This window comes from Phoca vitulina, unplaced genomic scaffold (assembly GCF_004348235.1).
Source record: "Phoca vitulina isolate PV1807 unplaced genomic scaffold, GSC_HSeal_1.0 scaffold5, whole genome shotgun sequence".
NCBI lineage: Eukaryota > Metazoa > Chordata > Mammalia > Carnivora > Phocidae > Phoca > Phoca vitulina.
Window position 1 is genome coordinate 74,733,820 of NW_022589708.1, and position 24,010 is coordinate 74,757,829.

Below are 24,010 nucleotides of genomic sequence, written 5' to 3' on the forward strand. Positions count from 1 at the left end.
GATCTCACTAGGGACTTTTAGTAAGGCAGAAACAGCAAGACCATCTTGTCAATGTGACGACCATGATCGAATCCCCAACTGGGATTCTTAAAGGATTAATGCAGTGAGGAATTTAAAAGCATCCTGATAACTGACTTCTGACAAAATACCCAAGAAAACAATGTACAAAAACTGTGTAACCATAAAATATAAGAGCAAGCATAAATGAGATTATTAATCCAATGATATGGATTATGCCTTTACCATGTACCAGGTACTGCCTACGCACAGTGTTTTCAGAAAAGGGAAGCTCTCCTCTCACCTTTCAAGTTGTTTGCTGCACAATCATGGTGGTGCTGCTCATCTTTCTAGTAGCTTATTTTCTTTATCATTCTGACTCTCAAATCTCTATCAGAACTGGACCTCACATGGCCAGTAGTCAGTGGAATGCAGCAATGCCCACCCTCAAAAACCTTGCCAGATTTCATGAAAAAAACAACAGAGTCCTTCACCTGAAACTAATATAACATTGTATGTTAAGTAGCTGGAATTAAAAACAAACAAACAAAAAAAGAACAAAGCTATCTGGTTAGATCCTAACACAAAAATTGGTATAGCATGGACCCAACCAAAGCTCCTTACTGACTGAATAGAAATATCCACTATATATCCCACAGGTCTTAGAAGTTGAGCTCAAATATCCAGAACCAAGGACCCATGTACATAGGGCTCTTCTAACTTATTCTAGTTAATCTCCCAGGAGAGAGGCTCTGGCTCTTCTTTTATCTTCTCAGAAGACAATAAACAAAACTGTAAAAACCACTAACTGTTTTCCCCCAAATCTGTGAATGGACAGTTAAACTAGTATTTTTGTTTTGCTTGTTTTTTAAGTGAAACTTTACCCCTATAATTTCTATGCATTGTCTTTTTTAATAAAAGCACAGGAGATAGCCACGTTGGACTGTGAACCACACACAGCCTGCGCATGCCTACCTGCAGCATATGACCGCTTTACAGGAGAGCGCCAAATCCAGGAAGCTTCTCCTGACTTCAAAGGAGAGCGCATACTTCAGGGTGTGGCCATCGATGATGAGGGCCACGTCGTTCTCCTTGCCCAACAGATTCCCAAGGTCAGTGCAGTGCTGCGTAATGGCTGCCCTTGTTGCCTGAAACAAGATTGGGGGGGGGGTGTGTTATGTATTTATGTGTTCAATATATCAAAAACAGAACTTAAGAAAAAAATCAAAAGTTCCTTAAAGTGAGGACATGCCCATTCTAATGTAAAACATACAGAGTTTAATTTGATGTGAGTATATATACATGTACATTAAAATTCCATTGAACTGCCTGCTAGGTCTGTTTTATGGGTGAAAACATCCCCTTTAATGATATTTACATTTGATATTTACAGTAACCTACTCTGGTTGCAGTCTAGGCTGAACCAGAGCATCCAAATTCTTCTCCATTGGAACTTTAATTATTAAGGTTCTTATGACTATTTTTCTCCCTCCTCCTTTATACTACATATATATTATTCTTGGTGCCTCTAGAATAGGAAACTCCATATAAACGAAAGTGTGATGTTGTATTTTTGGGGTTTTTTTCAAAAGATAAAGTTGCTAAAACTTAAATGGCAAACATTTCTCAGTTTGCACAGATAATCTTTAAAGCCTCCAAAAGGTATTAGGGGATATACACAAAAGATTAATTTCTATCCTCAGCTGAAATCTTCAAATTAAAATTTCTCCCCATGGGTCATTTTAGAAGAAGACACAAACTGGTCATTTTTTCATGTTACAGAAAATATCTAATCAAATTAAACATTTTAAAACAGTACTTTTTAAGACATCACTACCAGCCGAAATAAGTGCCTGGGTGTGATGTCTTAATCAGATGCAATTAAAGCACAGCATCTTTCTTTAGATTTAAAAAAAAAAAGTATGTCTGACTTCCCAGTTGAATTTATGACTATGACTAGGATATCTGGTTCAAATATAAGAATGAAATTTTTAGCTCATAATAAAAAATATGGTTTAAGTTAATGAGGGGAGCACAAAAGTCTGCTGAAATTATCTGTCTGGACAACTGTCCTTTGGCTATTAAACTACATTTACATATAATTTATCCACCCGATAACATAAATTACCATCTTAAAGAAATATGTCGAATGGACAGGAATCTTTCTACCTCTAGTTAAACTGAGGATCAGCTACCATCACAAAGGGCAGCACAAGTTCTATTGTCTTACTGCTCCCTTTTCATTCTTGACAAGAGACTTGAGACGACACTTATCAGAAAGATGTATTTGAGGCATAACTGTGGTCTAGAGCCCCGTTCTGTGCTCAGATGGCTCAGGGTCTGGTCCCAACTCTCTACTTATTACCTCTGTGACCCTGGGCAAGTTACTTAGCCTCTTTAAACAGCAATTCTTTAGTGTAAAACAGAGCTAAGAATAGGTAACCTCATAGCACTTTTGTTACAAACAAATGAGCTAATTGGTGCCACCTGCTTAGCACTGGGCTTGGCACATAATAAGCACTCAATGAAGCCCATTCTTCCTCTGGTTACTGTTTATGCACTAAGAATTTCCTACATCCAGGAAAATACACAGTGGTACTGCTTCAGGCGGTGAATAAATGCCATCACTGACAATGCCTTCTTTGTCAAGGTAATAACAGAACCATAATTGATAGAAGAGTGTCCTAAGAATAACAGTTGACTTTTAGTAAAAATAAAGGAAACTTCATACCTTTTCACTCTTCATTAGTTGCATAATTCTGAATCTCAAACAAAACATCTATGTTTACCCTATCTGTGCAAACAGCCTGCCCTTTAGAATCTGGGTAGAAAAACTCCCACCCACTCAGGGAAATCCCGGTGTGGCAGCCTGGGTGCGCTCACCGGGGAGCTCAGACAAGTCTGGGCAATTCCGAGGAGTGTGCTTGCCAGGGGTCGATGCGTGGTGGACAGAAAAACCTCCTGGGAAATATTTTACTCAAAGGGATGAGGCAAGCTCTGCAGATCTGGTCCGTGGCCAACATGCCAATACTGTCATGGAGGCACGGTCTAGCCCAGTGCCCTTTACTCCCATTGCCACCCCCTCCCCATGGACTTATGGAGGAAAAAGTTGAAGAATACAAATCCCTGAGATAAGGAGACCCCTGTCTGTGGCGTTTTTGTAAGGGGGCACGTACAAATGAAGATACGCAGCGGCAGTAGTATTATAAAGGGTACTTTCTCTACGTGGGAGTATTTCTGGCCCACTCAGGAAGACAGACTGGACCCTTCTTCCTCAGCCCGAGTGCTGGCAGCTGACCACCTATCGGTGCGTGAGGCTCTGGGCCATGAGCAGGGAGGGTGCCCAGCAGTGGGACTGTGAATGGCAGAAAGGTGGTTACTGAGACATACATGTACAATCTTCCCCTTCCCCCCACAATCAGTCAATCCATTAACTGTGTAGGGAAGGACCTGAAAGGGAGCTGGAGTTTCAATAGCGACAGGCAGGGACACACAGTCACCCACGTGGCCCCTCTTCCTGAGGGCCTCCTAGGCCACAGCCTGCAGTGGCCTGGGGAACACGGATGATACTAAGTTGAAATGTTTTCAGGTTGAACCACACAAAGTGCTATGGACGGAATGTTTGTATCCCCTGAAAATTCAGACATTGAAACCCTAATCCCCAGTGTGATGGTATTTGAAGGTGGGGGCCTTTGGGAGGTCATTAGGTCACAGGGGGGAAGCACTCACAATGAGATTAGTGCCCTTAACAAGAAGCTACAAGAGAGTTTCTTCCTTCTCTCCCTTTCTCTCTCCCCGCCCCACCCCACTCTGCCCCTTCAGCCACAGGAGGACACAGCATGAAGGCAGCCAGTCCATAAACCAGGAAGAGGGCCATTGTCAGACGATGGATCTGCGGGCACCTTGATCTTAGACTTCCCAGCCTTCAGAACCACGAGGAATGGACTTGTGTTGTGGAAGCCACCCAGTCTATGGTATTTTTGGTATAGCGGACTGAGCAAAGACAAAGACAACTCCTGGAGCCCACTGGTGATGCAGCACTACTACTCTTGGCATAATGGATATAGAGATGAAAAGGCATGGCTTGTGACCAAGACAATGTGAGGGCACACAGACTGAGCACGCAACAACTGCTCTCATGCTTATTGTCTAATAAAATGTAGTAACTGCACGACAGATACATGCGTAGTACCGAACATGGAAGAGAAGGCTGCTGGTACACGGACGGGATGGGAGGGCAGCACCCGGCGTCCTGGAGCAGGAGATGCCCATGGGAGTGAATGATGCCCCCGAGGCTGTGCTGAACTGCAGACTGTTAGAAACATGGCAGCCATGCTCTCCGGTTATAGAGAGAGCACCAAACATTACTGTTACTATGTGGGCCATTCTGCCTTCCTGGTACATTTTGCATTACATTTTCCTTTCCTTTTTTTTTTTTTTCAAGTTTTTATTTAAATTCCAGTTAGTTAACATACAGTGTAATATTAACTTCAGGCGTAGAACTGGGTGATTCATCACTTCCATACAACAGCCGGTGCTCATCACATGCCCTCCTTAATCCCCATCACCCATTTCCCCCACCCCCCCACTTCCCCTCCAGCAGCCCTCAGTTCGTTCTCTATAGTTATGAGTCTATTTTCTGGTTGATCCTTCTTTTCTTTGTATCTTACTCCTTTTGCTTGCGATGTTCTCTACTTCTCACCTCCGTTCCTACCTGAACCATCCTGTTCTCTCACTTCATCTGTGCAGAATCACACATTTGCCTGTGAGACTGAACACCTTCCTTACCACTAAAACCTCTCCAGATGCATCCTCCTAACTCCACCCTTGACTTGTCTCCAGCCTCTACTTTGGTTTTAATTCCTCAGCTTCCAGTGCCCACTCAGCAATAATCTTTGATCAAACCCAGACTAGCTGGGTTCACTGCACATGTGTGGCAGAATATAGGTCCCTTCTGTGCAGTTCTCAAGCAAGCCAATCGAAGGTATTACTATCACAAACAGTTCCTTATTCTCAAATGGACTATGATTCAAAAGTCTATTTGTAAGTTAGTTATTGGGCACTTAGAATCTATTTTCCCAATGGAACGATGTTACAAATTGTGGTTGGATCCCAGGGCCTGTTAATGCCTATTTAGCCTAGTCGCTAAAATTTATACTGCAGTCTCTTATTTTAATAAAAAACCAATTACTGAAAGTTACAATGGACTTAGCTATTATGAGGGGCATAGGGAGTTGGTACCAGGAGTTTCATTCCCAGAAAGATACAGAACATTCCAAACTACTTCATTAGAATTTGCCTATTAGGCATTAATATAAAAAAAAATCTATTTCCAGGTTTTCATATGTGTTCTACAATTTTATTTTCCTTCACAATTAAAAACACGCGTGATTTACAGCCAAAGTGAGCAAGTGCAACTACAGACTGTTCGCGTAGGCACGCCAATCACTCTCCTCTCCCTTGCTTGTGCTGTACTGGGAACCCTGCATTTCTTACCAGCAAACTCAGCACTTGCCTTTGCATTCCCAGCTTTTTAAACAAAATCATGTAAACACCATAGACAGTGCCACCCTTGAGCTCGGAAAATGGCTGTCTGTCGGCTCACAGATCAGAGGTTCGCCTGAAGTACAGTTGAAGTTCAACCTGCTCAACTTACGTGCAGATGGGATCCGCAAGATGGTTCTACTGTGAGTTACTCTGGATTTAATAAACTGGGAAAGATGAAGATTTCTAGAATCTGGATGCCTGTCTACCAATTTGCAGGTAGCAGGAATCTTTCCTCAAAATGAAACCATTCCAGCAACACTGAAATCTGTCAAGGCAGGTGACCCTCTCCCTCCACAAGCTTGGCAGTGTCATAAGGAATTTCTTAGACACTGAGCTAGCAGCAGCTGCCTCAGACCCCACTTTGATGTTCTGCAAATTCCAACGGGCTCAGAGCTGATGATGCTGAAAGCTGGACGGTTCAAGTTTCATGAGTGGCAATTCAGCCAAATCTTACTTCGCCTTCAGGAGCAAACTCCCTTCTCCTGAATTAACCTTGAGCTAATAAGTATCTAACCATAATGCCCATCCTCTAGACCATGGGTTCAAAATGGTTTTGCTGTCCTTCCATTCCAGCCAGCCATCTATTTTTCTTGTCCCTTACCAACCGTCAGATGCGCCTTCTCTCACCACTGCGTTCTATCATTCCTGTCATTCCCACTGCCCAGCCTCCCAGACCAGCCATGGCGGCATTCTCCTTATTCCGGCCACTTGATTTTTGTACTATCATTTTCCTTTCCAATACAATCACACCTGTTTCCTGACAGCATTAACACTCTCAATACTTTTGCACTTATAAACTCTAATGGACACAAAAGTTTGTAAAGCTAAAGACAAAGCACAAATCCGGCAAACCCATTATAGGCAAATAAAGGTGAAGGCTGAAAACAAGGTAATTCCTCATGGCCCCTACTGGCAGCTGTAGGGGCTGCTCTAGACGTTGCTTTGTTCTAATCTATGAATATCTCTAAACTTAAGTTCATTAGAAAGAGGAATCTGTTAAATGTGTAATGTTTCAAGGATTTCCTGTGATACTAATAATTTCAAGGGAGATGGGATGCTATCTCACAGGCATGGAGCAAACATTCTTAAGAGATAATCTGGCCTCTTGCCACCAAGCAGCCACGTACTTGTTTGGTACCTTCAGGTCACCTTTTACTGCCACCCCCATCAGGCACTCTCTACACTGGCTGTCTCCACCTCCCACAAATTGTTTCTATTTCTGATAAAAAAATTGTTTATCTTCTCAGATTGCCAAGTTACTGAATTCTCATTAACATAAAAGACTACAGAGTTATGTTTTTGTTCATTGTCTTGAGTTATAGTTAACATACAATAAAGTTGAGCCATTTTAAGTGTACAATTCAATGAGTTTTGGCAAAGATATGCAGTCACATAACCTCCTGCATAACCAAAACACAGAACATTTCCATTGCCTCAAAACATTCCTTCCTGCCATCCGGCATGCAATCCTATCCTGCCCCCCCCCCCCACCACCACCCAGACCTGGCCCCTGGCAATCATCGATCCACTCTGTCACTATAGTTTTGCCTTTTCTAGAATGCCATATAAATAGAATCAGACTTTACAGTCTCATCTGTCTGGCCTATTCCCTTAGCCTAAGGCTTTGAGATCTGTCAGGTGTTTCTGTGCTTATTAATTCCTTTCTGTTCCTGACTGGTAGTCCACTGTATGAATATACCACAATTTGTTTAATTCACTCACTCATTATCACATTTCTGGGTTGTTTCCAGTTTTAGGATATTATGAATAATTCTATAAATATTTATATACTGGTCTTTGCGTGGACATATGCTCCTATCTTTCCTGGGTAGACACCTAAGATTGGAATTACTCGGTCATGCCCCCAACAGACACACAGAGCAAGGTACGTCTAACTTTACAGAGACGGTGAGGCTGTTTCCAACAGAAAGACGTGGTTGTGGCATTTAGCTTTCTTACCAGTGCCGTGTGCGTGCTTTGGCTGCTCCTCATCCTTGTCAACACTGGCAAACTGTCAGTCTTTGTAATTCCAGCCATCCCCACGGGTGTGCGGTGTTAGATTTGCTAGTTTGCATTTGCATTTCCCAAGTGACTAATGGTGTTGAGTATTTTCTAATGCTTACAAATTAAATGAATTTGTTTGCTGGGATTTTAAGACATACAAGTAAGCAAAGTAAAATAATGCAGGTAGTATATGGGGGGCATTCTTGTGCAGGGTGATAACCACTGCGTACACAGGCGAGCCCCAAGAACCTCTCCTCAGGGGAGCTGCGATATCCTATTTTTCAACTTCTTTTTAACATCTCATATCTCTAAAAGATCTACGTTTTCCTGAAAAGGCATCCCAGCAGTGTGAGAAGAGCGACTCAGGAGGTGGGGGATATGGAAGAAAACTGGCAACAGCTGTTAATGAGCAAGTATCATTTATTGGAAAAAAAGAAAAGAGAGAGAGAGAGAGACTATTTATTCACATAGCCTTCAGAGCCTAGAAAAAGTCTGAAAACATGCGATCACTGTTATCTATTGAAAGACAATCTAACAGTTGTGACTGAGCTCAAGTCATTAAGGTCAAAAAATTCCCTGAAAATATGTACTTTCCTTTTCATGAAGGATATTAAATAGCAAAGCTACTAGGCTTACTTTATTTTCTTTCCAAAAAACCAGATTTTTATTTTAGCACTAGGAATCCTCTTACATGCTAAACAAATATATTCTTGAATAGCTGTATACAAGATCTCAAAAATAATTTATATGCTTTAAGAAGCATTGCTATTCCAATCTTGACTGTGAATCTTTTTTTTTCTTTTGCAATTTTTTAAAAATGTGGAATTCTTCTTAAAGTGGATAACCCTTTTTCTATAAGAAAATGATTTTGCAGTGTGACCCTCCTGCAAGAAGAAAGCAAAATCAACATTTGTAAGTGATCAGTCAGCTGCGGTATAAAATGACCCTCTGTAATTCCACAGAACAGTTGCTGGGCACACATTTGTCCAGACTGGATCTCTGGGAGTCACCGTATACTTCAGAGGCACAAGGAATCACAGCCACGGTTGATATCACACTAACTAGGAATAATGTGACTATGAACATAACCACTTTAGCTTAATTAATCTTCTGACCTTTTAGGATTTAAATTTTTAACTTTGGACGTATCAATGAGATAGCCACTGCACTATTTTTAAAATCTGCTTGGTTCCTGGAGTTATTACCAAGTGCCCAGACCAAACACAATGGTGACCAAGTTTATAAATTTAAAAAGAAACAACTGCAGAAAATAATCTCTAGACAATTAAAATTTGCAGAGTGTTTTTAACAAACTATGTGCTTAGGTGTGTCAGATAAACTTTAGCAAAGGAATGTAGAGTGCTACTGATCTCACACAGAAAGATAAACTACCAGCTGCAAACCAAAGATCTACATTTGGCTCACAGTGACAAATGCTGGTATCTGTTATGTCAGCATAGAAAGCATAGCATAAGTAATGCAAAGTCATTTCAATTCCTGAACTACTTATTTGCTTAATGATAAAACCAGTTTCTTAAAAAACATGCTCACTTTTTGAACAACCCCTTACAGATGCCATGTAAAAAAAATGAACATAATAATCTTAATTAGTTAATCTCCTGCCCTTAAGGACTTAAAGTTTTAACTTTAATATTTCAATAATACAGCCACTGCACCTACTCCTAAAGTCTTGACTCTTAGAGGAATTAAAACGTGCCCAGACTGTGTTTAACTTCTGCAAACAACAAACGAAAACAGTAAAAAAAAAAAAAAAAAAAAAAAGTTCTAGGGGCACATGGGTGGCTCAGTCAGTCAAGCGTCTGCTTTTGGCTCAGGTCATGATTCAGGGTCCTGGGATCAAGCCCCGCATAGGGCTCCCTGCTCAGTGGAAAGCCTACTTCTCCCTCTCCCACTCCCCCTGCTTGTGTTCCCTCTCTCGCTGTGTTTCTCTCTGTCAAATAAATAAATAAAATCTTAAAAAAAAAAAAAGTTCTAAAAGAGACAGTGAAGGCAGATCATTAAAAAAAAAAAATCCCAAATCCATGTGTGGCAGCTGCAGGCTGTGTGAGGGAGTAACAGGGCATAGGGAAGGTTGTAGCCACGTGAAGAAAATGCGATCTTGGGCTCCCACTACTACCTACTGAAGCAAAAAGACTGCACACGAAGGGCTGAGACTGGCCACCACCCACAGCTCCCAGGCTGCAGCTGAGCCACCATGGGCAGGTTCTGGAAAGCACCTGCCAGTGGGACCTCCTCAATTTTCCTTGAATCAGTAGGAGTTGGGGGTACAGAGAGAGTTATGTGAGAGGAAAAGAACAGCTGTATACAAATCCTCTGCTATGTTAGGAAAAAATTTCATGTTTATGTGGAACACTGTTAGCACATTTAAAACTGGGAATACTTTCTAAATGACAGTCTCTAGTCGGTAAAGCCAGTGGCATACGTTATTATATAGATACAGATCTTAAAAATAAAACCAAATAAATAAGCAAAAAGTGTAGAAAAACTTCCATTTCCACCGGAGACCACCACACTGATGGATGTGCAAGGAGGAACTCTCAGCACATACAACCAGCCAGAAGGCTCCCCCAAATGTGCAGAATCCATAACCAACTAGGGTAGGTAAGGGCAGGCTCAGGGGTCAGGCTAGAATGCACCTCACCATTCTCTTCTCTACACAGACTGGCAAGGATTCAAGGTTACGGAGATAGAGGTTTACATCAAAATATAGAGCCAAAAAAAAAAAAAAATCCTTTACTTATCCTTTAGCCATTAAGAGCCTATTATGTGCAGAGGTTTCTAGGGGTGGAGAGGACCCCAGGGAAGGAAAGAGCGACAGGGAGGAGGGCACACAAGAGCCCGAGGCCTGGCTCACAGCGGTGATACCTTAGCAGGAGCTGATGCCGGCCCGGAAGGCGTGAGGAAGCCCAGGCACAGCTTGGAAGGTGCTGGGGGTGGGGAGGCTGGGCGGACAGCAGACAGGACAGGAAGCATTTGCACGTCCTGCCAGAGCTCACAGGGAGCCAGCAGAAGCTTCCACGTATACAAATACCGCACTCAGATGTTCGTACGTGGAAGCTCACCCACCAACAGCAGAGATGATGAACTGGACAGGGAAACAGACCAGCAAGAAGCCTTCAGATGATGAGAGTCTACCCTTTGACTGGGACAAGAGAGACAAAACCAAGAAACGCATTTCAGAAGAAGGAGACGCAGCGCCTGGTGAGCGGTCAGAGGGTGAGGGAGGGTACGGGGATAAGTGGTGTCGGGTCTGGGAGGTAAAGGAGGCCAGTTGCTGGGAAAGGGACAGAGGAGGACTGGGGGAGGGGCGGGAGCCTGTGTTTGGGGGGTCAGAAGAGATTTCATTCTGACTTTGTGTACAGAGAGTTGGCTCTGTGGTTCAAGAGCAACCTACCATTCCCTGCAAGACTAGTGAGAAGGCCTGGAGGGACAGTAGGGGATGAGGGGCCCCGGACCACCCGGCGCTGCTCTCTAGGGACACTGCTCCTCAGAAGTCCCTCCGCCTCCTGCACCCCCATCAATGTCTGCAGAGCTCTGAGTGAACATCCGGCAGCCATCCCTTGTCCTTTGTGGATCATATAACCTCTCAATCAATGCTGCTTAAAGAATGGAAAAAGAAACCATTTGGGTAGTTTCCTTACCACTCCCTCTGGGTGAAAAAAGCAAACAAACAAATCACTCAGCATACAGCAGGTGCTGAGAAAATGCTTGCCACCCCTTGTTTGGGGAGTATTTGCTGCTTCCTGAACTCCTGACCCGGGCCAGAACAATCGCTCACTGTCTGTGGTGAGTCATCTCTTCTCTGCTTCTGCTGGTCCCTTCTGCACATCACTGCACTCGCCTTGTGACAAGGTCTTTCTATTCATATTTTGTAAAGTGTCTGAGGCCTCAGCGTGGTGGACCACTCACACAGTAAGTAGCCGTGGGACGCCAACGGCGAGGATGCAGCCATGCACGGAACGGCAAAGGCCCTTTCTCAAGCAGCTTACGTGTTAGTGAGGAGACAGGCAGGAAGCAAACAGACACCCAACACGTGCTGTGTGGTATGTGCCATGGAGGAAAGGCAGGTAGGGTTTAGCAGGAGTCCATCAGGAACTGGACAGGACGGCTCTCAGACAGGAAGACCAAGACTGGCTTTCGGGCAGAAGTATTAACAGTTTATGCTTAAGCGGACAAAAGGTCCCAACGGTCAATTTGAGCGGCCAGGAAATAAAATCAATAGGTTGAGTTTAGGTAATTCATCCCATATTTTTAAAAAAAAACTTTTGAAGCCAAAATTGAAAAGCCAGGTGATTTCACATGAAAACTGTGATACCCAGCTTCTCTTAAAAAAATTACAGTACCTGGGAACCTCAGACCCGTGTTCATGCAAAGCAACACCCAGCTACCCCTAACAAATACATGCTGGCCATAGCGCCCCTATCCCCTCGCCAGTACTGGAATGCCAAGCATCACTGGTCACCGGGTATGTGCTGCTCTGTGGCCCTGACCCACCGATCCATTAAAAGTGGGGAAAAAAATTACTAGGGCAGGCCAGAGCTTCCTGGTGAGGGGGACACAGAGCTCCGTTTGCATTCGCACCATGTCCCTGACCCTGCGGGTCTGTGCTATAGCCTCCCAGCTTGGTGAGCGCAGCGTTCCTAAATTTCTAATGGGACACAAATCGGAGTCCCACCAGGGCTCTACCCAGATTCTCATTAGGGTTGTCATGGACTGTTGCTAATACAGGCATGGTGCTAGACCCTTTATTTTACCTAGCTGATGAAGGTTCAGTCCCTAAAAGTAAACTCCTAATACTGAGAAAACATACGGATTCCCAGATTTAAGACCCAAAAGCTATCCAGAGGAATGAGGATTTCCCGAAGCTTCTTAAATTGCTTTCTGTAGAGATTTCACCTTTAACATGCGCGCGCGCACACACACACACACACACACACACACACACACAATTTTCCAGATGGCTAGCATTTCTATAGGGAAAAATAAGTGTCAGCTTTAGTATTGAAAATGTTGAATATGATGGCATATTGGATGGAGTTAATAACTTCGAATGTGCCTATGAGAACCTCTTTCTTCATATACACATTTTTGGGCTCCTAAGCCTTAGTGCTAAATGCTTGAGAGAAGAAATGAAAAGTTATTGAGGAAAAAAATACATATATATACACACACACCTATATATACATACACATACACACACTATATATTTGACATACTAGAGAAAAGGCATAAAATATACAAAATATTTATTATAAAATATGTATTATATACTATACCAAATATGTGAATATATGTGTATACCTATATATATAATACATATATATATATATATGTGCATGTGTATAATATAAAACAGAAGCCACTTTTGTGAACCTTAAGAAATGATACTCAATTCTACAAACTCTATGCTGTTATATGCAGGTGATATTCAAAGTCCTGGGGACAAAAAGATGGAGAACCCCCTTGCCTTCCACCCCAGGCACACATGAACGAAAACCAGGCTAAGTACTATTATGGAGGACTGTGAAGAAAAGAACAATAATGTACAAGATGGAGAGCAGGGAAAACTACCAAAATGCTTAGCGGAGATTAGGGATGGACCAAAGGGCACTCTGTCAAAGAAGACAACTCTGAAAATTTAAAAAAAAAAAAAAAGAAGAAGAAGACAACTCTGCAAAAGAACTGCAGCTTGACAATTGTTCTCACCTGTCGGTGTATGTAAGAGGAACACCTAGAGACGCTCAGGACAGCTGGGCTGGGGCCAAGGGGGAAATCCTGCATTAAGAAAGCTGAATTTCTGAATCCTATAAGAAAAATGATTCAGGGCTCAGTCCAAGGACCTTTCCTACCTGTATCTTTGGGGATCTCAGCTGGTCTTACGTCCTTAAATATGTTAGACTCACAAATGTGTATCTCCAGGTAGAACCTCCCCCCCAAATTCCAGACCCGAATATTCACCACCTAAGTTGGTATCTCCAGTTGGTTGTCTTATAAGGCACTGCAAACATATCATCACTGGCATCTTGGTGTTACTCAAACATGCCCTCCTGCTACCTTCCAGCCCTTAATACTGGAATGCTTAGCGGAAGCAATAGATTTCCAGTGGCTCCTCCCCTCTTCCCGATGAGATCCTTCTCAGTGACCCTACTTAAAATCACACTCCCCTGGGCACACGCATTTCCCTCTCCTGCTTTATTTCCCTCAGGGCACTTATTTGTCCAAATCTTTCTTGAGGAAAAGGCCACGGGGAGCTGGGGGACAAGTTCAGACACCATGCCAACACCCACATCTACGGTAAGGCCTGCACTGACGAAGCGACAGGATTGAAGACTTTTCAGGGGTAGAATGTACAGGGTTCGGTAACAGCGTGAGGGCCGCGGGGGGCGGCTAGTAATATGGGCAAAGCTTGACAACCTTCATGCAGATGGACAAGGCCAGAGGGATGAGGGAAGGGGAGGGAGAGGAAGGGTAGACACAGCAGTTCAATTTCTGAGCATATTAATTAAATAAGGCACATTAACATATGCATTAATATATCCTTCTCGATACAGCTCAAAGCCTAATAAACTCCTCCAAAACAACTACTAAGGTTTAAGTTACTCCTAAATTTCATAAGCCCAAAGACTCATGAGGGCTCAAAGTCACTAGGTATAAAGGCTACAGGTAACACTCCATCCTCCAGAACAAAAAAAAATTACAAACACCAGAAAAATGTGGGAAATGGTGATTTGCAGAAGACCAGAGTGTCCCTAGTGCTTGAAACTATGTAGAGAATAAAAAAAGAAGTGGCTCTGTTCTCCAGACTTACATTTAATAGGTTCTAAATCCAGCACAGATTTGACCTTTGCTTTAAATAGATTTTCTTGGAGAGGAGGGAAGAAAACATTGATTCATCCGAGACTCCTGAACGACCTACTGTTCACATTACTTGAAATAAAGTCTGCTTTAAATCAGAATTCTTGAGACACAGAAATAAATATACCAAAAGGTTTCTAATTCTATGCTTTCGCCAGCTGATTATTTTCATTCACAACAGTGGACGAACTCGATATGGTCTTTCCAGAAGAAGGCCCATGGCCACAGAGAGAGCACACAGAGGAATCAATCAGATCAATGCCATCCGGGCTCAGACTTCAGCTTGTCTTGCGATCAACACTTTCAATAGAACAAATACGAGAAGTATGTGAAATGGAGATGAATTTTCAGGGGTTTCTAAAGCCCATGTTAATTTAGCAACATTTGAGGAGTAAGGGAAACCTAGGAGCAAAAATGTTTCCAGTGAGACTGAAAAAGGTTAAACCAGAATCATTCAATACCAGGATTGTTCACTCAGGAAACCGGAAACATGCAAGCTTTCCCACTCTGCTAAACTCAGTCATCAAGATCAATGCCTATTATGCAGCCATCAAAAGGAATAAGATCTTGCCATTTGCAACGACGTGGATGGAACTGGAGGGTATTATGCTGAGCGAAATAAGTCAAACAGAGAAAGACATGTATCATATGACCTCACTGATATGAGGAATTCTTAATCTCAGGAAACAAACTGAGGGTTGCTGGAGTGGGGGGTGGGGTGGGAGGGATGGGGTGACTGGGTGATGGACACTGGGGAGGGTATGTGTTCTGGTAAGCGCTGTGAATTGTGCAAGACTGTTGAATCTCAGATCTGTACCTCTGAAACAAATAATGCAATATATGTTAAGAAAGAAAAAAAGAAGAAGAAGAATGTAGCAGGAGGGGAAGAATGAAGGGGGGGAAATCGGAGGGGGAGAAGAACCATGAGAGACGATGGACTCTGAAAAACAAACTGAGGGTTCCAGAGGGGAGGGGGGTGGGAGGATGGGTTAGCCTGGTGATGGGTATTGAGGAGGGCACGTTCTGCATGGAGCACTGGGTGTTATGCACAAACAATGAATCATGGAACACTATATCTAAAACTAATGATGTAATGTATGGGGATTAACATAACAATAAAAAAATTAAAAAAAAAAAAAAAAAAGATCAATGCCACAGACTTAAGGGCTAATTAGGCAGTTAATATATAATCCTGGCCCTAAACCTTCTTAATCTATTTGTTAGCAAATTTGAGTGTTTCCTTGCTCATTTGAAGCCATTGCCAGAAGACAGTTGGAGAGACAAAACACAAATCTACATCAAACAGAGGTATGCCTTACTCTCTATTTGCTTCTGTTTGAGGAAGAATTTGAAAATGTGCTTTGGGTACCAGGTAGATAAATGACCTCAGGGCACCAGACAGATAATAAAGGTACATCAGCAACATTAAGGAGTGGTGGGGTCTGTAGCCAACGGGGAAGTGTCTGTCCCACCTACCAATATTCACAGTGCTATCCAAGCTCAACACTACTGTAGGCTGCATTTGGCCCACCAACTATCAATTTGACACAAAATTCAAGCATGATCAGAGACTCACAATTTAAAGAGGAAATGATGATTCATATGGCATTTTCCCAAAATGGTGACCATTTCTTTTTTTTCCTCCTATGCAAGCTAGTGTGTCTTTTTTTTTTTTTAAGTTTTAAATTTTAATTCTAGTAAAGCTAACACACAGAGCTATATTAGTTTTAGGTGTACAGTATAGTGACTCAACAATTCTACACGTTACTCAGTGCTCATCATAATAAGTACTCGTTTTTATCTGAACAATGAACATCACAACATGCTTTCCCAGATGCCACCACTTGTAATCACATGTCACCCTCTTACCAATTATAGGAAAGGAATGTTTTCTGGGCAATTCAGTTGGGATGAGGACTCATACCTACAGTCATTTCAAAGCTCTAATGACAAGAATCAAATACAAATCTGTAGACTGAAACAATGAGTAAACACACAAACTAACACACACACACACACACACAAAAGTACATGCTAAATCCAGTAGAAGTATATTATTCTCCTACCAAATCAAACATTTTGAGAATCTTATGTGTAAAGAAGACTTAACCAGCACAAGGACCAACTGTGGCCCATACACCCAGGCCTGATGTAGAGATGGAGTAGAAATCAACGTACTCTCTCAACCAGAGCCTCACCTTGGACGTTGCAGTGCCCACAAGCTTCATGACGAAGGGCAATGTGTTCACACAGAGCCTCCCTCCTAATCTTTTCTTTGTCTACTTCACCCTACACACGTTACTAAAATAACCTCAAATTGCACTATTAGCACATCACTTTTCTGCTTGTGGTCTTTTGCTCTCATATCAAGTGAAATATTTGGAGATCAATTTAGTGTTTCCTCCTCTTGCTTGTTTTATGGTTTATAGTATTAGAGCTTCCAACCTTTTACAGCAAATAACCACAGAATCTTTCTCTCATTGCATTTAGAATTTCTCCTTTAAATCCAAGGTAAGACTATTAGGTATAAAAGAAAGTCATAAATACATGTGAAACCAGCCAGAAGGGACCCAGCCCGTACCACCAGCCAGCCCTAAGTTCCTGGCCCCATGAGAGCACTACCTCATATTCCTTAAGTAACTTACCCATCTACTGTGGGAAGAAAGCTTTAATGTTGCTGAAAACCAATACACACATGTGAATCCTCAAAGCAGGCCTCGCAGTACAAGAACTTTCGGGAAAGATATCCTGCAGCTGAGAACCAGGTTCCACATTCCTTAGAGTGTAACTCAATCGGTCAGCCTGCACAAACTCACCAAAGGACTGCTTGTTGAAGGAAGCGAGCAGAGGAGCATACCAGAGGGCACAGGCCTAATCACCCGCAGTGTGCCCCATGGAGAGAAAATCACCCGCAATAAAGAAGGTGGGGAAAATTACTCTCGTATGAGTTTTAAGAGTTTGCATGACAGATGAAGAGAACTGTGGCCAATTAAAGCAGCAATACAACTAAGAAAAACAACTGCTGGCCGTCGTGCCAGACTGCTCCAGTCACTCCGTTTGGAAGGTGATGAGGGTCCCAGAGCCAGACTATGGGAAAGGATTTTGTTCCTGATTACCACCTTTCAAAACTATAAGGTGTTTGGAGAAAACTATGGAAGAAGGATCCAACTGACAATAGGGGCCCACAGGAGGGTTGAGAAGAAACAGACTTTGGAAATGGAGTGTGGCTGATACCAACTCTTCACTAAATCTTCTAGCATCTTCACTAAAGCTCCATGGCATGTCTTACAAATAGAGTTTAAGTTACAAAGAGTGGCAATCATTTTTTTTTTTTCAAATTTCACTTTCCTTCAGCCATAGTTACACACATATAGCTTCACACGGAAACTGATATGTGGTAATTTTGCTTCATTTTGATGTCTTTCTTCTACAGGCTAGCCAAAGACCAGAGTGTTCTTTTGGGCCTGGATTATATCCAAACAGCCACTTGGTAAAGACCCATTCTTCTATCAGAAGGTGAACCAGATCACATCCCAAGCAGTCAGTCCAGAGTTTTCCTCCATTCCCATCTGTTTTAAAAGGTACACAAGAATGCAACCACTGAGGTTTCCTTTTTCCAACCTCTTAGATCACTGTTTTCACACATCTTCAGCAAATAAATAATTTTGAGGTGTTCTCAAAGACTTGTTTGCTTTATTTTGATAAGGGGTAAGAAGGAGGTAAAAAGCAAAAAATTAAATACTTGTATCTAAGGAGGAGGAGGAAACAAACCTGTCCACAAGTTCATATTGGCACTATTGCTCTTTTCCTCTAGGAGCCAACTGCCATTCCCATAACACCACTGGAAACTGCACGAAGGGCTCCCTGTAGGCTTCCTTCCCTGGCAATGGGCTGAGCAACAGGAACCACTGCCCTGAACCCCACAGCAGTCAGGACTGGAGGAATACACACAGGCCATGCCGCTACCCAAAATTATGTACCTGTCAATCTCTGCAAAAATTAGGTGTGTGGAAATACCAAAATAAACACTAAGTGAAGGGTGCACAAACATTTCATTCTGCCTCCAATATGGGAAAAGTCTCCTAAAACATTAGCATTAATCCCAAATTCATATCTGATGCAGGAGCTCTAGGGTAACAGATTAAAGATATTCATTTTCCTCATACCCAAACGGTTCGGAGTCTTGGGAGACAAAGGCAACCGAACACTGCAAGGCCTTCTGCCACCCCTCTGCCCTCAATATTTGTTAAGTTTGGCACAGCTTTTTTTTTCTTTTTAAATTTTTTCCCCAGTTTCCCAATCTTCAAAGACTCTTTTCTCCAGAAATCAGTCTAGAATTCCCAGTTTTCATGGACATCCTTGCAAAAGGAGTCAGTCACTTCAATACCAACTGTTTCCCTCTCTTCAGAAATATGTACTAGGGCATACTGCTTGATTGCATTCTCTGCAATGAGAATTTAGGCAAAGAGTGGTTGGCACATTGAACCCATTCAACCTGAAGACCGCAATCCTATTTAGATGCACAGAGCCCCTTTTATAATACCTGCAAAAGAAACCAAATGTCCATACCAAGTGCAGCATAAACCCAAATGGCCAGGAAATAACAGACCTAGACTGAGATGAATAAAACCTGGAATGTAGATGGTGCCTCATGATGATGGTGAAAGGCTCTTGCTTTACTTCAAAGAAACTGAGGTACAGAGAGCTCATGGTGACATGGCCAGTTAGCTGTGGAGGCTACAGAACACCCCCCTTATCTAGAGGCTTTTAGCATTCAACACTGTTTTTTTCACTCCATCTTTCTCTACTGTTCTCCAAATCATGAGCACAGCAACCATATCTGATACCACCTTGGTTTCCATGACCTTCATTTTCACTTCCCTTTAGCCACTATCAGTCTCCCAGGGCTGCCATAACTGACCATAAATGAGGTGGCTGAGAACAACAACAATAATTGTAGAAATAACAGAAGGTCAGTTCTCAGGGCTAGAAGTCTGAATGGAAGGTGTCAGCAGGGCCATGTTCTCTGAAACCTGTAGGGAAGAATAATTCCTAGCCCCAGCCCCTTCCTACCTTCTGGTGGGTTGCAATTCGGGCTTGCAGCTACAGTGACTTCTGTCTCTGCCACTACTCCCTCCCTTATGTGCATGTATCTTGTCTCTTCTTTTAAGGATACCAGTCATTGCACAAGGCCTGCTTGACTCCAGCATGACCTCATTTTAACCAATTACATCTGCAATGAACCTGTTTACAAACAAGGTCACATTCTAAGGCCCAGTTTCTTCTACCCCCTTCAACACTGCCTGCCTTGTTTTCAAAATGAGTTTTGTTCCATAAACCACTGAGGACTCACTCTTAGGTCTTTTTTGGCTTGGCCTACCTCTCCAGGTATCCTGGATTTCACAGATATTGATGCTGTCCTGATCCCCTTGACCTTCTGTTATTTCTACATTTCCTAGTCTACCATCAACAATCTATATTCTCAACTCACATTGTCAATCTACAGAGCATCAAAGGAGAAAGACACTAGCAATATCAACTGGTCCTGTTGAATATCACTTGACCTGGAATGGGCCCAGGATGGTAACCTTGAGCCAGGCCTCTCTTGATCTTCCTTCACAATGACCTTAGTTTCAGAACATTCATTCATTCAAAAGAATATTTATAAATACTTACTGTATGCATCTAGGCATTTAAACTTCTGTTCAAGACCGATAGTACACAAGATAAATACAATCCCTCCCTCCCAGAATTAAGCATGTATCAGGAATATGAACAAGTAAACATGCAGTGCTAAGTGCCATGATACAGGCAGGTAGGAAAGCTACAGATGCATCAAGGAAGACCTAACACCAAAAGAAGTTAAATCGCATTATCTCCCCGAATTATCTGGCCTTTATGATGGCATTCAATTCCAAAATTGCTTGGTGATGGCATTCAATTCCAAAATTGCCAACACTGCTTTTAGTGGTCAGCACCCAACTCCAGCCTCCATTTTTCCTCTGTGCTTCCAACTAGATTTCTCCTGGCTGTTTCTAGCAGGATGTTCCAGCAGTACCTGGAATTCAGTAAGCGCGACACAAAGACCATCCCCTCGATTGCCAGTCTTTCCCTGCACTACTGTCTCACTAGCACCATGCTCTCAGTTATTCAAACTCGGAATCCTGGTATCCTCCTTCTCTTTCATCCTGCTGCCTCACCCCAGTGCTTAACTGGCTTCCAAGTTCAAACTTTAAATTCTTACTATAAAATTTTACATCCGGGAACACCTGGGTGTGTCAGTCAGTTAAGTGTCTGCCTCTGGCTCAGGTCATGATCCCAGAGTCCTGGGATTGAGCTCCGCATCAGGCTCCCTGCTCAGCGGGGAGCCTGCTTCTCCCTCTCCCTCTACCACTCCCCCTTCTTGTGCTCTCTCTTTCTCTCTCACAAATAAATAATTTTTTTAAAAAAAGAAAGAAAACTTTACATCCTTTTTTTGTGTTTTTTTTTCTACTTTTTTTATTATTATTATTATGTTAATCACCATACATTACATCATTAGTTTTTGATGTAGTGTTCCATGATTCATTGTTTGTGTGTAACACCCAGTGCTCCATGCAGAACGTGCCCTCTTTAATACTGTTTTCTTTTTCTTTCTTTCTTTCTTCCTCTCTTTCTCTCTTTCTTTCTTTCTTTTTCATTGCCATAGCCTGGGCTCATGGTCTCATTAGTTCATTGTAATTATTGTAAAGATAGCTTCACGAGGTTTCCTTTGCTCAGATCTCTACCCAGTGCAATCCAATTTACAAGTACCTTGATGTTAGAGCTTATAAAATGCTTTCACAAAACTTGCTTTTCATCTGCACATCAGCCTACGCTGATAGACAGCGTAAGAACGACTCTCCTCAGAAATGACCTGAGAGGTTAAGTGACTGGCCCAAGCGCAAGCAGTGGCAGTGCAACCATTCATTCAATACCGGTTCCAAATTCAGAGCTCACCAGCCACAGTGCAGCCAAAGTCATTTTCCTAAAGATATTTCTGACACTCTCCATAAAACATGGGCTCAAAAGCCAGCCACCCCCTGGGAGATGTCTTCCAGAGATGGCTACAGCGGCCCTCATCTCTACTTGGTTCCACCAGTCCTGCCCTCCTGCCTCAGGAGAACCCCTTCCACTGGAGCTGCTCTCAGGCCAGAGCCAGGGCTGGGACAGAAGTGCCAATAGCTGAACCAGCAACGTTTACTTTGGCACCTTGGGTCTAGGTAATTCAATAAACCCAGCCACTCTCCAGTGGGGCCTTTTAATTCTATAAACTCAGCAGTACTGCCAGCCATATACTCCCCCTGCTGCCAGCCCAATCACTAAGGACCTCTACCTTTCTCCCCGACCTCCTTCATTGGTTGCTGAAATTACCACCCTAGGCATAGATATTTGTTTTGCACCATACTCCATGACTACTCAGTTTGGTGACACCAACCTTCCCTACACAGGCAACAAACATTTAAGAGCAATCCAGTAATCATCAAGTGCTTTGCAGGTGCTAGGGACACAAAATTGAGGGCCAAGTTCTTGACACCATGAACTACCTGTTCCTCCATTTCCCTATCCACTGCAACCTGTGGAACCTGGGCTGCTGTAGGTAATCTTCCATTCACCCAAAACTTCTTAAATCCCTGCATTATGGTCATGATTAAGATCTGACTTTCCCTCAAGGCATCACTTGCCTCATACCCCTGTATCATTTTCTGTCTCTCTTGCACGTCCTCTCTCCTTTGCAACAGATCAGCGCAGGGATCCTTTCAGAATCTTTGGATCTCTAAACTCCCATCATCATTTGTCCTTTTCAAGTACACGTTTGTCCAGTAACACCCTTGTCCCCATCTTCTTTGTAATTATTGAATCAACTCTTTCATGTTCTCTCTTTGAAGACAGAGGAAATTAAAGATCATTAAAGATGGGTCAATTCAAACATTGGCCAAAGACCATGTGAAGACACTTTCCTATATAAATCCCTAACAGAGGATACAGGCCACCTGTCTCTCACTTGCTTCCTTGTATTCACCTCATCCTTCACCAGACAGAGATCCTCTACACTCCCCAAATGATCTTCACATTCATATTATTTTCCCAGAACCTTCTACCACCTCTTGTCTGTTGGAGCACCATTCATTCTTCAAAAAGGAATAAAATACCTCTCCTCTTCCACCAAGCCTCCCCTGAGCACAAGGATTTTTCTGACAACCTTCCAATCAATTATATTCAATCTGTACAGAAAAGCAAGATTTGGGGAAGCTTGGAAGCCAGGCTAAGGGGTTTATATTTAAGCCTTAAGAAAGAGGAAACTCTTAGGGGTGTTAGACCAGCACTGCCCAATAGAACTTTCTGGGATGATGCAAATGTTCCTCTGTACTGTCCACATGTGGCTCCAGAGCACTTGAAATGTGGCTAGTGCAACAAAGAAACAAAAATTTTAATTTTATTTAAATTAATTTAAATAGCCACATGTGCCTAGTGGCAACCATAGTGAGCAGATTTCTAGACTAAGTTGACACCATTATAGAAGAGTTTTTAGAAAGGTGAGTCTGATGTAGTAGGGCTGGAAGAGAGTGTGCTGGGGGCACAGCAAGGGAAACTAGCTAGCTAGGAATCCCTGGCAGCGATCTGGGTGGGAGACTTCCCTGTCACTAAAAAGAAGAAGAAATACATGACTCTGCCCTATCACCAAAGCAGGGATCTGGGTGGGAGACTTCCCTTTCACTAGAAAAGAGAAGAAATACATGACTCAGCCCTATCACCAAAGCATTAGGAAAAGAAAAGCACCAAAAAAAAAAGAGAGTTAGAGGCTTTCTAAATCCCATTAAAAAAATAAAACTACAGAAGACACTTTTTTTTGCAAGTTTTAACTTGTCAAATTGGGTTTCCTATTGAATATCTACCAATAAGAGGTTCATAGTTACATCAAGTCAAATACAAAAATAATTATTTTCTAGAGAAAAACACATAAAATGTAAAATAATCATTTCATGTGCTATCTACTTTTTCCTTTTCACCTTGGCAAAATTCAAACTTTTTGTTCAGGTACACATAAAACAATAGGTATCTGATGAAGCACAGTGAGGTTGGGGAGAGATGGTAGGCTGTTAAGATATGCTCACATAAAATAAACCTGTTGCCAGGGAAATGATTAGAATGTCCTAAGGTAGAATTCACGTGTGGTCTCTGAACCAGATTAGATCTCACACTTCTGAACAGAGCCCTGAAATGACTTGCTGATTTCCTTTCTATCCTCCACCTCACACAGAGGTCCGTACCTTTCCAACACAACTCAACTCAGAGGGAGAGCTACTGAGTAGAGCCAATTTAGAAGTAGCTAAGCCAGGAAAAAAAAAAAAAATCTAGCTCATCCTTCCTCAGATACCTGTGAAACTTCAGGACATTTTAAGATATGTTTAATTTCTCAAGTTAGAAACATGTTCTTTAATTTGAAATTTCAATCCTCTGATCTGTACTGCCAATCAGATTATCTTGTAATTGTTACCTACTTGTCAGAATACTTATCCAAGGCATTACTGATTTTTTTAAATACATAGATAGGTTAATTAATCAT

At 42.4% G+C, this 24,010-nt stretch overlaps 1 protein-coding gene across 5 annotated transcripts in view; it reads right to left on the reverse strand.

Annotated features, from left to right (window-relative positions):
* The window catches only part of LOC116631775 (phospholipid-transporting ATPase IB), a 590,846-nt gene that overhangs the window by 297,809 nt on the left and 269,027 nt on the right, over positions 1-24,010 (reverse strand). For all 5 annotated transcript variants that reach the window (XM_032403315.1, XM_032403320.1, XM_032403319.1 and 2 more), the window contains exon 25: positions 973-1,145. In XM_032403315.1, the coding sequence (XP_032259206.1) occupies positions 973-1,145 (173 nt within the window). The remainder of the gene's footprint in view (positions 1-972; positions 1,146-24,010) is intronic.